The sequence below is a fragment of the Anoplophora glabripennis genome, unplaced genomic scaffold (genome assembly GCF_000390285.2).
Source record: "Anoplophora glabripennis isolate ALB-LARVAE unplaced genomic scaffold, Agla_2.0 scaffold42, whole genome shotgun sequence".
Lineage (NCBI taxonomy): Eukaryota > Metazoa > Arthropoda > Insecta > Coleoptera > Cerambycidae > Anoplophora > Anoplophora glabripennis.
This window is the reverse complement of record NW_019416219.1, coordinates 22717-37144: the sequence shown is the minus strand read 5'-3', so window position 1 is coordinate 37144 and position 14428 is coordinate 22717. Positions and strand designations below refer to the sequence as shown.

Sequence of the window (14428 nt, the reverse complement as noted above, 5' to 3'; positions counted from 1 at the left end):
CATCAGGTGGATTGATATAAACTGGGTCAATATGGATTAACACCGATTCATAGACTAAACACAGTGCTTTAAAAAATAGTAAAAAACAATCTGTTTTTACAAAATTATTTTCTGTCGCAGTTTCATTTTCTGCCAGTTTAAGTACACTTAAAAAAATGAATTAAACTGTTATTTGATTATGAAAATATATAATTTAGATTGATATTCGGGGTAACATGTACTATTAACGTAAAAAAAAACTTTCTGAGTTAAAGTTAGACCCTGTATATACACTAATGCAAAAAATTAATGGGTTAAAAGAATTTCCGAAATTTTTCCGTGATTTTTGACAGACTGTATTTAGGTGAAAAATGGTCATATCGGGAATTAAAAAAGCATTTTGAAGGTCTAAGATTCTAGTTTTTTTCTAGTTGTCATGCAATTTTAAGAAATAGCAACAAAATAATTTCCACGGACTTGGAAAATATTTTTTCAGCATGGACTAGATAGCTTGTTTATTCTGCTTCAATTTCCTTTTTTTAAATTTCGATTATTCATCGAAATATAGGACTTTTAATGGGAAAGTATCCTATTGTCATCGATCATCGATATCTTGACGACAAATGGTCGTACAGAGAATCGAAGGGCAGTTTCAAAAACTGGAATAAATTTCCTATAACACGCTGCCGCAACTTTTCAGGAAAAAAATGTTTTCATCTTTTACACAAATTTTAAAAAACAAAAAAAAAGTTTAATTTATGGTTTTTTAGAAAATTGACAGCTAAATTAGAAGTAGTCACGAAATGACTAATGTTAAGCATGATTTTTACAGTTCGATATACCCAGAAGAACCCTGTGAAGTTTCATCTCGATCTAGCAGTTAAACTTTTGAAAAAAATTAAAGGGTCACGTTTTTTGAACTTAAACACTTCATAATCATGATTAAAGTGTGAAAAATTTTTTTTGAGGTTTTCTCACATTTTTACGTTCAAATTGATGAAAAAAAACATGAACAATTTTTGAGTTTTTTTTTGGAAAACTTTCCTGACATTGAAAAAAACAAAATCCAATTGTATCTACCACGGTTCGGCTTTTCCGTCCTAAAATTAAAGTTGATGATCCAAACCAGATTTTGACTCCGATTCATACCGTTTTTTTCTAATTAATTTTTGTGCAGTCTGTAAACACTTAGAAAACAGTTTTTTCAAAACTACCCTTTTTCTTCTCTGAAAAAAATTTTTGAAAATTTTTTGTTTCTTCAATTTAAACGTTACTTGCGGTAAAAATATGAGAAAACCTCAAAAAAAATTGTTTTCCATTTTATTCATGATTTGAAGTGTTTAAAATTTGCAAAATTTTTTTGTGGCGCTAGTTCTTAGAATTGCATGACAACCGTACCTGCTAAAAAATGTCGACCGAAAACTTTTTTTTAATTCCCAATATGACCATTTTTCACCAGTCAAAAATCACGGAAAAATTTCAGAAATTCCTTTGACCCTTTAATTTTTTGCGTTAGTTTTTAAGAATTTGCTAAAGTTTTCCTTATAATTTTTTTCCAAATTTCAATTTACCATTACATCGAACAATTACTGCTACCGAATTATGGGCAAAATAGTGAGCACCTTCGTCTTTCTCTTACAGCAATTGGGACTGATTCATGCTGATCTTAAACCAGAGAATATCATGCTAGTGGACCCTGTCAGGCAGCCCTACAGGGTGAAAGTCATCGATTTCGGCAGTGCGAGTCACGTCAGCAAAGCCGTATGCAACACGTACTTGCAGTCCCGCTACTACCGGGCGCCCGAAATCATCTTGGGCCTCCCTTTCTGCGAAGCCATCGACATGTGGTCGCTTGGGTGTGTGGTCGCCGAACTGTTCTTGGGATGGCCGCTATATCCCGGTTCCTCGGAATACGACCAAATCAGATACATCAGCCAGACGCAAGGTAAAAATTAACGTTGAATGAACTTTTTAAATTTTTTATACAAGTTTATATACGTTTTTTAGGTCTACCTACGGAGCATATGCTCAATAATGCTTCGAAAACCACCAAGTTCTTTTACCGTGATATGGAGAGCACATACCCGTTCTGGAGGCTTAAAACGCCAGAAGAACACGAAGCCGAGACTGGTATTAAATCGAAGGAGGCAAGGAAGTACATCTTCAACTGTCTAGATGATATAGGTCAGGTCAACGTGCCGACGGACCTGGAAGGGGGCCAGTTACTAGCGGAGAAGGTGGACAGGAAGGAATTCATCGATCTTCTGAAGAGAATGCTCACAATGGACCAGGTAGCAATATTTTCTCCAATTTACATTTTAAGCTCTCATATGTTTAGCAAACATTCGCGGTTTCCGCAGTATGCGTGGAACCAAATCCTTCGCCGTATTTTTACATTAGTTTTGATCTTCTGCAACTTCCAAATGTTATGTTTAGGAGCGACGAACAACTCCCGGAGAGGCACTTAACCACCCGTTCGTCAGACTAGCACATCTAGTAGACTATGCACACTGCAACAACGTAAAGGCGAGCGTACAAATGATGGAGGTAAGTGTTTTCGTTCTCGGGCTCGATAGAGGGTCGTCGATTTACTTGTCGCCTTCCCAGGTCTGTCGTAGAAACGATTACAACAACACAACCACGGCTTCGCACCACCAACCGGCACAGCAGGCTCCATCGTTGGTCGCCAACTTCGTTCCCAGCTCCAACGGCAACGTGACGTTCACCATAAATAACCAGTTGACGAATCAAGTCCAGAGGCTCGTGAGGGACAGATCCGGTTACGATAATCTGGTAAGAAGAAACACACTCGAGGAGTGATAATTTTCTAATCCTCGCGATTTTCAGTATCAAATTTACAACGGCAGGACGGTCGGACGACAGTACGCCACCAGTAGCAGGGCCGATCCTTTCCAGCACCAGCTGGTTTCGAGCATTCTGTGTCCGGCGGGGTACCAAGGCATGGGGGGATCGCCGGCTAAACACGTGACCGTCGTTCAGCAGCCTCAGCTGCAGATTCAGCCCCCGATACTCAGCCAGCCGGGCCAGCAGCAGTATGTGCCGGTGAGCGTCGTCGAACCTACCGGAAGACAGATGTTACTGACGGTAAGTGAATAAATTCGTCGAATGTCTTTAAAATCAGTATCGGAAACATTGAAGGAACAATAGTTTATAAATTTTTGTCATGGGGCAGTGAAATTTTACAGGAACGTTGAAAATCTCAAGGAAAATTTCTAAAATTTCAAAATAAAAATTAAAAAAGTGAAATTAATAACTGTATCTTTTTTTACGAACTCGTAAAGTTGGTAGTAGTTACAGTTTTTCATAATGAAATTACATTTAAACAAAAAATTATCTTTAAACATTGAATATTGAAATATTTTTTTTGCATGAGGCATATTCACAAAGAGTACTGAGACTCTGACATTTTGTGGTTTTTGTTTTCGACAAAGTTGGCAACACTGCATTCAAGGTCAAGGTGTTGGGACCAGAACACGCATATTTGTCTTACGCAGTTGAGAACTGTTGTTGTAGTGGCATGTTAAAATCCTGCCAGCTGCGAAGTGAGAAGCCCAATTCGATTTCTTCTTGCAAAGGAAAATAAAAAAAAAATTGACGACTCACTTTGTGAATATGCCTAGTACTTAGATAACCAAAAATAAAGATTTGCTACAAAGAACTTCATCATGTAGGATTTTTTCCCAAAAAATATCAATATTTCAACTTAATTTTGTTTTTATCCTACCTACCTACTGTTGAATTGAAATGATCTGTGAATACCCTGTGTTTTTAACTGATACCGTGTCTTTGCGAGGACACATTGTATACATTGGCCCACCTAAAACATTTTTTTACATTCGAACAAAAGTAAATTTTTTTAAACAAAAATGAAAAATAAAGACACTATATGATAATTAATTTGTGTACAGAATTTCGAGAATTACCACAATTTACAGAACGCCGTACAGACTTCTTGGCCCACAAACCGCCAGCAAATGGCCATCGTACCATCGTGGCAACAGCTGCCTCCGCAACACGCCGCCATACAGCAGCCCCTTTTATCGGAAGCGGAATGGGGTAGGCCACTTCTGGTAGACTCTTCGGCAATCCTGCAGGAGCAGCGTCCGGTTTTTCCCGTCGACGTCGCCACCGAAGTATACAATCCGGCTATTGTCGAACACACGGGTAGTTCGTGGGGCACAAGTAAAAGGAGTTCCAAGAATCATCACGTTCAGCAATCCAACGGGCATCATAGTCATCACCATTTGATGGTATGGCTAGTTTTGCTTTTTTTATTTAAAGGTTTATTTACGCGGTGGTGTTTTGTTTAGGTACCGTCGCATCATAGATCTCAACACGACAAGAAAGAGCAAACTCAGCTTAGTCCGGTCAAGAAACGCGTAAAGGAGGGCACGCCCCCCTCGGAGCAGATCAATTATGCGAGCAGCAGCAGGAGAAATCACAGTCCAAACGTTAACGGTCACTGGCAACATCCTCCTCACCCACAAGTGAGTTTTTCGTTTATATTTTATTATTTTCCAATTTTTTTTTCTAAGTATGTGCGTAGAGTGGCGCTACCTTTTACGTTTTCTTCTAAATTAATGTGTCGTCCGTAGGTAATTTCTCAGGACCATCACACACAGACAATCCACCACCATCACCACCACCACCACCACGGCAAGCAGCATACGATAACGATCAACGACACGCCGTCGCCCGCCGTCTCCGTCATCACCATATCCGATAGCGAGGACGAAAGCACGCCCGGCAAGAAAGCGGTACACACCAACGCGCACCCGGCCCCGGCTCAACGTAAGAACGTTATCAGTTGCGTGAGCGTGCAGGATAGCGACAACGAGGAAAGGAGCTCCTCAAAGGCAAGGGTAAAACGGATTTAACAGAGTATATATGACATTTATTTTTTTGTTATTTTTAGAACCATAACAACATCTACAATCAGGTGATCAAGAACGAGCCCTGCCAGAATAACACCAACTACGCGTCCATATCGCAGAAGAAACGTCTCCTGGCTAAAGCTCAGTCGGAATGTATGCTAAACGTCCCCACGAAGCAAGAACCAACGGATTACAATTATCTGCAACATTGCAGTTCGGCCTGCAAGGAACCACCTCAGGTAAGTCGTCGCCACCTCGACTGTAAAGCCTCAACATTTCTTTATTGATGAAGTTTGTCTAAATATGAATTAATGCACAAATAACCGACTTTCCTCCATTCCAACGCATATTTTCTATAAAACGGAGTTAGTTTGAAACTCAAATTATTTTTTGTTATAGAGAAATTTGTAATTTGCCGCGTCGAGGCATCGTAAATTACAAATTTCTCTACACCAAAAGGTAATTTGAGTTAAAAACTAACTCCGTTTTATAAAAAAACTGCGTTAAAATGGGGGAAAGTCTGTTATTTGTGCATCAACTCATATTTAGACAAACTGTGTAATAAAATCTATAAAAATGCATTCCTGGTTGCCTATTTCCTAAAGAGCCCTTTTAAGTAAATAAAGTGCATATTAATGATTCGTTCACAATGAACAATGACAAACCGTTATCCATCTTGATTTTATCGTTTAAATAAGTCAATGCTCTTTTTTTTGTAGGCCTATCACTACGTTAACGCCGGTCACGAGCCTCAGGTTTACTCTACTAGCGACAAGAGGGTCTCTTGGGCCCCGCCGGCCGCCCATAACACCTCCAGCCACTCGAGGAGGCATTCCGCCGTGCCCGTAGTCAGTCTACAGGAGTACGCCGTGCCGGCTCAAACACACGCGGAATACATCCAACCGCCAGCGGCCCACACCACCAGGGATAGCCTCGCGGTGGCTAGGGAACAGCACCTGCTGGCTCCCGGGAAGAGTTGGGGACCCCCTCAGGCCATACACCCGAGTTACAGGTGAGTTTCTTTGGGTTCCTTGTAGAGAATTGGTTATCCTTTTAATGTCCCTTGAAGTATTGTAAAGCTGTATATTTAGCGGTAGTTTAGTTGTTGAAATTTTTATGTTCGGAAAAAATATTTGAACTTTATTCTCAGGAAAAAGCAAACAGAACGGTGTCTGAAAACTATGAGTGTTTTCTACTGGTTCTGGATGGCAGTGTCAACAGTGGCCAATAGTAGCTGATAGTGTGAATTTAGAGGGTTCTATGGCAAATAGGCAACCAGCAATACATTTTTATAGATTTTCTTACACAGTTTGTTTAAATATAAATTAATGCACAAATAACAGACTTTCCTCCATTATAACGCAGGTTTTCTATAAAATGGAGTTAGTTTGAAACTCGGATTACTTTTTTTTGTAGAGAAATTTGTAATTTGCATCGTAAATTACAAATTTCTTTACACCAAAAAGTAATTTGAGTTTCAAACCAAGTCCATTTTATAGAAAATCTGCGTTAAAATGGGGGAAAGTCTGTTATTTGTGCATTAATTCATATTTAGAGAAACTGTGTAATAAAATCCATAAAAATGTATTACTGGTTACCTATTTGCTATAGAACCCTCCTAATAACACACTTTATTTTATCGAAAATAACAAAATTATAGAACAAATATGAAATTTTTACCACCAGGCACCAGACACCAGACACTTTCAATTTTCTGCTCGTAATTTCCTGACACGTCTTTAATACAAAATAAAACTCACTTTTTTTAATTAAATCCATCGTAGAAAGATAAAGAGTAGAATAGGGTACCCTTTTTAGAATTAAACCCGACTTGCATTAGGTTACATTGTTTAACTTGTAACTGACTGTCTAATTGCATGCGTTATCATAAGACGTAATTGTAGACACAGCAATACTCACCTCTCACCCCAACCGTTGGCTGGAGCTCCAAGGTTGTCACCCCAGCATCCACTTGCTGCTGCGGGTCAGCCTTTATATCATCAGACTGAGCTGTATCGTCGGCCCGTATATGTCACCACGACTCAGCCGGGATACCTCGCTGCCACTCACCAAGTGGCACCCGCCGGGTAAGTTTCACGTTTAGCATCAATTGCGGGACTCGTTACTGTTCTCAAGAAATATATACATACACTAATGCAAGAAATTAAAGGGTCAAAAGAATTACCGAAATTTTACAGTGGTTTTTGACAGACTGTATTTAGGTGAAAAATGGTCGTATCGGGAATTAAAAAAGAGCATTTTGAAGCTCTAAGATTCTAGTTTTTAGATCTTTCGGTCGATATTTTTTAGGAGCTGCGGTTATCATGCAATTCTAAGAAATAGCGCGACAAAATAATTTTACACTTTCAGAAAAGAAAAAGGGAAAAAAACTCTTTTAAGTGATTAGACTGCACAATAATTAATCAGAAATTTGTAGGATGAAAGAGCCGAATCATGCTGGAAATAATTGGATTGTTTTCTTCAATGTTTTGAAGGTATTCCAAAAAAACAACAAAAAAAAAAATTAAAAAATTTAGAAAATTATAAAATTTTTATTAATTTTTTTATCATCAATTTAATTAAACTATATTTGCTGTAAAAATGTGAGAAAACCTAAAAAAAAATTTTTTGCCATTTTAATCATGATTATGAAATGTTAAGCCCAAAAAAACGTGATACTTTAATTTTTTTCGAGTGACTTTTTGAAACAAAAAACGGCTCGCTAGATCGAGATGAAACTTCACAGGGTTCTTCTGGGTATATCAAACTGTAAAAGTCATGCTTAACATTAGTCATTTCGTGAATATTTCTAATTTAGTCGTCAATTTTCTAAAAAAAAAACCATAAATACCCCTTTTTGCTGTTTTTTTTAATTCCTGTAAAAGTTGAAAAAAATTATTTTTTTCCAAAAAGTTGCGGCAGGAAATTTATTCGTTTTCAAAACTACCCCTCAATTCTCTGTACGACTATTTATCGCCAAGGTATCGATGATTGAAGACAAAAGGATTCTTTTCCAAAGTCTGATAATTCAATAAAAAATGGTCATATCGAAATTAAAAAAAAAAAAATTTGTGATTTTTTCACATTTTTACCGCAAATAACGTTTAAAATTGATGAAATAGAAAAATTTTCGAAATTTTTGAAGTTTGTTTTTGTTTTTTTTATTTCCAGCCAATGTTCTATCATATCGAAATTAAAAAAAAAGGAAATTGAAGTTGAATCAACAAGCTCTAGTCCATGCAATGGCTTAGCTGAAAAAAATTGCAAAATTTTGTTGCGCGCTATTTCTTAGAATGGCATGAATTCCCGATATGACCCTTTTTCATCTAAATACAGTCTGTCAAAAATCACGGAAAAATTTCTTTTGACCATTTACTTTTTTGCATTAGTTTATATATATTTTGTCAAGTTAGAATAAAAAAATTGACCGAGTTGTTTTACTACATCCTGTAGATCAAATGTTTATTATTCCCATTTTTCTTCTTTTTTTTTTTTGTAATTTATATTACATATTTTGCATGAGTAAGGTCAATTGTAATTTTGTGTAATTTGTAAAGATTTAAATAGAAGTAGCAAAATTTTATAATTCGTACAGTTTTTTGTAGAAAACTTCGTATTTCCCAATTTAGTAGTTCTTTTTTTTTATTCCACACATACATTTGATCAGATACAGGGTGTAACATGCTTTTCTCTCCAAATTTAATTGCCCTTGAAGCATTTTTGAGATAAATGGCATCAAATGTTTTCAAAGAAAATATTACTCTGGGTCAAATGAAGATTCTGAAATTAAATTTAATGAATCGCATCGACAAACGTTAAGGGGCGATTCTTTTGTGTTTGTCGCAAATTTAGTTAACACCCTGTGTATGAATAAAATAATTTTCCTAAAAAATTGTCATTTTCGAGAAAAATTTTATTTAAATTTTTTGCTTCGCTTTTGACATGCCGTTCTGTTACATCCTGAATAAACGTTTAAAAATAATTTTTTATTTTCAGCGCTATGCCGGCAGTTCCAACAAAGAAAAGAAAATTGAATCCAAATTTTTCTTTTAACTACTGAGTATAGCTATTACGAAATTTAAAGTAAATTTATGGTTAATTTTAATTTTTCTGATATATGTAATATTACATAATTTAGTGTAGAATAAGCTTTTATTTTTATTATACCTTATGTTGGTTTATACATACAGATTTAAATCACTGAAATAAATGTTTTCTATCTTGAATAGATTGTTTTTTGTAAAAGAAAAATATAAAAAAGCAAAAAAGTGATGTAGATAAAAGATTGTTAGTATGCTCCTTTCTGTGTTGGAACTGCCTTTTTTATAATTTTTTTTTTATTGTTTTGTCCATCTATTAGAACGTCTACAAACATATTCCAAGTTAACATCTAGAAACCTTCTTAATGTTGTCTTTATAAAACATATAAAATTATTAAGTAGAAAACTTGAAAATTTTGTTTTTACTAACCACTTTAATAGAAATCCTAGAAAAGTTTTCACAAAATTAATTTTCGAAAAACACATACAGGGTGTTTCGATATTTCATTAAAAAATCCGAATACTCCGGCCAAATATTAAGGGGGATAGCCACTGCGATGGTCGAAAAAGTGAGCCATTTTTGTGAATTTTTTTGACTGGGAAAATTAAAGAATATGGAGATCGTTTTTTTTAATTTTAAAAACATTTTTAACTTTAATTTAAACATTCCGGACACTAGGGAAAAAAATCGCAGCAATTTGAAATTATCAGGGTTTCTTTAGGACACTTTGAGGTTGAAAAGTTACAGTAGATGATATCCTTAGTTTATTCATTATTTGCAGAGTTATGCCAAGTTATTCAAATGTCCCTAATTATGCAATTTTTTACCTTTTTTCTAACCATTTTCATTTTGAAAAAATTTTTTTTTATCAAAAACCCATAATTTCGACTTGTAGAGAATACTTTGCAGTTTCCAAAAGCCTGTTTTGTTTTTCTGTACGACCATTATTTCCCGAGTAATTGATTGCCCCAAAGTCAAAAATGATGTTTTTGCTTTGATCAACAATAACTCGGCGACAAATAATCATACAAGGCTCCGAAACCGCTCAACTTGAAGAGAATTAAATTATCTAAAACAGCTTTATGATGAAATTACCAAAAAAAATTTTTTGAAGTCCACAGGCCATTTTTAAAAAAACAAAAATATACAAAAAAAATTTTACGTTGATTTTCTTATGATTACTCAAAAACTGCAGACGCTAAAAAATTAAAAACTGCAGTTCTGAAAACTAGACAGTTGAAGCTTCGATTTCCTTTTTTTTATTCTCTACGACCATTTCTCCCCAAATTACAGCTCTTTGAAAATCACCCAAAATTTTTTTAATACCCTTTAATTTCTGTGCCTAGTGTATATTCGAAGATATAGAGATATATAGAGATATAGAAAATTTTTTTCACCCATCACTGGCTATCCCCCTTAAATAAGAAAAAAGTTTTAGATTCATTTAATTTTTTTGCGCCTGCCAAGTGTTTATTTGCCCTTGGGATAATGTAATTTAATGTAAACAATGATAAAGTTTTAATATATTTTTTAGTTATTTTTTTTGTTATTTGTTTCCTGGTAAAGTTTTAATATATTTTTCAGTTATTTTTTTTTTGTTATTTGTTTCCTGGTAGGTAGATTGATTAGCTGGCCGGTTTAGACACCAACCTAAAGGCCATATCAATGAGCAACATTAAAATGTGTACATACTAATCATGTTTGATAAATATCTTCCAAACATTGTTGGCTCATAGTATTAAGAGATAAAATAGAAAAATTATCTTTTCCTAAAAGAGTCGGTGCATTCACAATAAAAAAAATCTGCCTATTGGATTATAACCTGTAGATTATTTCAAACAGTATACTCCGTCGCTCCTTAAAGAAATTTTGAATGTAATTTATTTTACTAGGTTTACTCAATAAACATGTAAAACAAATGAAAATTACTGAAAAATTTATAAAATTTTATCAAAAATTTAATTGCAATCATATGAACCTTTTTTCTTATTTTTGGTCCAAGAATTACTGATAAAATGTTATCGGTGAAATATTACACCAGTATGTTTATTTTTAATTGTTATATCTTGTATTTAAAATATTTAATTTTTCAAAATAATTATGTACAGCTTGGACCACAATTAATAAGCCCCATTTTCTCCATTATTTTTAATTTTAGGCAAAAAGTGTAAAGTCACAAGTTATAGGAAACTATAAATTTTCTAAGATTTAATGTGAAAACAAATGCGCATTGGATTTCATAATTTTTAAAAGCTTGGAGAAGATATTTATTTGTAAAGTAAATAAATCAAGCTGTAAAAATTCGAATTTAATGTTTTTTTGCAAAAAAAAAAATATCCAAAAAACTTGATAATTTTACCTTTTTTCATCAATTATTGCTATTTTGCAACATCAGTAATAATTTTAAACATTTTTAACATACCGTATATGGTGCAAAATTCAATTCTAAAACTTTTTTCCTCTTCAATATTCTTCCAAAATGCATAGGTTCCAAGATATATGTAAAAAACTCGGATAAAAAATTTTAAAATTTTTTAGCATTTTAACAATTTTGAAAATGTTCCGAACCTCGCCCAGATCTAGGGATCTACACTTTTATTAAATTATTCAATCCAAATAAGTAAAAATATAATTAATGGGTCTTTCATTAAAAAAAACGCATATTATATTTCAAGGTCTTTGCTGCATATGTATTAAAAGAATTTTACTTTCGTAATTTTTTTTTCTCAGTATCACACTACACGTAATATTCAAGTTACATTACTTGTGTCTGAACATATCTTTTCAATTTTTTCTTATCCCGAAGAATAATGGAGGATATGGTGCTCCACGGGGTACCTACTAATAAGCGTAAAAATGAAAATACGTTTTTTCTCGACAGCCGTGCACTGCCGCCACCACCCGCTCACCACTCCAGCGCACGACCAGTGCTGGCGAGTCACGCCGCTCATCCTCTACCGGCACACATGCAGTTTCCGTCTCACGCCCAAGTGGCAGCTGCCTCGTACGGGTTCGCACCACTGAGCCCCGCAAAGAGCCACCAGTACCAGCCGGCGAGCGTGTGGTTCACGGAATAAAAAAATAAACAGAGTAAAATTGGTGGGTTAAAGCTGGAACAAGCTCAACAACTCCAATTTGTTTTTGATGTTGATTGTTTTCGCTGTTACGTATTCAGTTCGGTGTAATATTGCATATCGATTTTAAACTTTTTTTTGTGTTTGTGTGTCAGTGTTTTTTTTAATTTAAGAATTTAACAACCAACAAGTTTATTCTAATTATTTTATGCAATGTTATTATGGGAGGTAGATAGTTTTCGTGCAATTAGCTGGAGGTTTTGTAATTTTTTTTTTGTGTTTAAGAGGAACCTAATTTCTATTATGCCTGCGAAAATAACTTTTTGTCTTACTGTATTGTCTATTATTGGTCTGTGTTAAAACTTAATTTTTAAGGGTAATTTTATCGCTCATATTATCGTTTTATGTGTTTAATTTGTATTGAAATGGGTGTATTAGTAGTTTCCTTTAAGTTTATCAGAACTTGGATATATATCTAATATGTTTTTACATGTGTAATGTTTCAATTGTACATATAATATTAGGTGATGTTTCTAATCTACACATCTAAAAATATTTTAGAATAGTTTCTATAACAGCATCTATTCGTTTAATTTGTAAACCGCAAAACTTACATATTTATATACTGCCTTCATATCAAAAGTTTCACCGCCCCGCGGTGAATATATTGTTAGCATTTTAGTCAAGTAGAGGTAATACTGATAATAATTTTATTGATTTAGTTTTTAATTTTGTATATATGTATTTTTCCCTAATATATTTCTTTAGCTGACGCTGTCATCTACGTCGAAGCGTTTCGGAGATGAAAACGGAGAGCCTAGAAAAAAATACCTAAGAGATTTGACTTTTTACGCTGTAAGTACATATATATTTATTTCGCTCGATTCTTTTCATTTAAAAAACAGAAAACGCATAGGTGACAGTAGATATATTACACACTAAGTGCATTTTTGTTATGTAATTGGTTTAAATTAAGAGACGGATCAAGCTATAAATGATTATTTGTCGAGTTGTACTAATTTATTTACGTCGGAAGGCGTCTGAGGGATAGTTTTTAGTGTGGTACAGTTGGCGATCTTTTGAATATACGTTTTTGTGTACCTCTCAATATCTGAGGGTGAATATTAAAAAAATGATATTTGAAACATCGTGTTCTGTACACGAATATAATTAAAGAAAATGTAATAGCTAGTCAATATGGAACTGGGATTTTATTGAAATTTAGTAAACTTACTGATTCGTTTTAGCAACTTGAGCAACTTAGAGAGCATTTTTTAAATATTTGATGTGCCTGTAAATGTAATGATCCTTTGTACACTCTATGTTTGACGTTTAAGAAGAACTATGCACTAATTGTCTTTAAGTGTTTTTAACAGGGATATATGCGTCAATAGAGTTGTGGAATATATAGTTGTGATATTTAATGAAATTAATCATTTTAATTGTATATAATATATTGCCTAAATATTCGGGGAGCTCGTTAACACTTTTACACCAATTTTAGGGCATCGAACGAGAAAAATTAAAAAAATAGGTGAAACTCGGCACTGATATTTCGTGTTATGGAAATGCGGCACTCTCGCTTTTGATTTTCAGTAATTTTGCAGTTGGCTTGCAAAATTTTAGAAATGGGCACTTTTTGGAAAAGTGTTACGGACATGTCGATGAAATGTCTGGAGATGTCAATGAAAACACAAAGCAAAATATTACTGTTATTCTAATGAATATGTGTCGATATATTTTACTTATTACCTACCTTTATTTTTTATAAACTCGTTTCTAATTTTCCCAGGACACTTATTTAAATGTTTTTCCATCCTACTGGAATTTTTAAAAATTGTTTTTGAGCAGAAGTTACATTTATAATGATTTTTACTCAATTTAGAAAAATATAACGAAACTGTTGATTTCGAGCGTCATACTTCATTTATAAACTATTTGTGTATTCAATATTAAATTAAGACTCGACTGATTACTATTTACTAATCGTTAACTTTGCCAGAAACAAATAATGGACATACAAAAGAGGTTATATTTTTAAAATGTCAGTTTCAGTTAAACAATTGCCAACAAAATTACAAGAAAATGGCTAAATATCTAATTTTACATGTACCAACCTCAAACATTTTTTGCGGGAATTATGAATCCAACAAATAATTCCGCGCATGCACATACAACTTTTCAAAAGTCCTCAGGACATGTCCACTTTTCACGACATGTCCAGCTGACATGCCCGCGGCACATCTCTACAAAATTTAATCTTTTTGTCTCAAGAGTATAGCTACTTTTTATGAAAATATAGAAAGGGCCTATGTTTATTGTTTATTTTTTATTGTCTATCACGTCTTGAAATCAAGCATAATATGTCGAGATTAAACATAAAATTTTGAATTTAAACATTAAATTTCAAGTTTGGACTTGAAATTTAAACGGGAAATT

General features: G+C 34.0%; 1 protein-coding gene across 11 annotated transcripts in view; it reads left to right on the top strand.

The window, feature by feature from the left end:
- Positions 1–12718, top strand: part of LOC108905439 (homeodomain-interacting protein kinase 2) — a 32748-nt gene extending 20030 nt beyond the window's left edge. For 3 of the 11 annotated variants that reach the window (XM_018708300.1, XM_018708296.1, XM_018708292.1), the window contains 12 exons: positions 1621–1924; positions 1987–2273; positions 2416–2526; positions 2587–2772; positions 2827–3084; positions 3909–4250; positions 4311–4487; positions 4596–4862; positions 4916–5113; positions 5594–5886; positions 6767–6961; positions 11797–12718. In XM_018708300.1, the coding sequence (XP_018563816.1) occupies positions 1621–1924; positions 1987–2273; positions 2416–2526; positions 2587–2772; positions 2827–3084; positions 3909–4250; positions 4311–4487; positions 4596–4862; positions 4916–5113; positions 5594–5886; positions 6767–6961; positions 11797–11992 (2814 nt within the window). In that variant the 3' untranslated portion in view covers positions 11993–12718. Of the gene's footprint in view, positions 1–1620; positions 1925–1986; positions 2274–2415; positions 2527–2586; positions 2773–2826; positions 3085–3908; positions 4251–4310; positions 4488–4595; positions 4863–4915; positions 5114–5593; positions 5887–6766; positions 6962–8870; positions 8970–11796 lie in introns of those variants that run through there. The other 8 variants (XM_023457437.1, XM_018708298.1, XM_018708293.1 and 5 more) reach the window with 8 other exon arrangements.
- The last annotated feature ends 1710 nt before the right edge of the window (positions 12719–14428 follow it).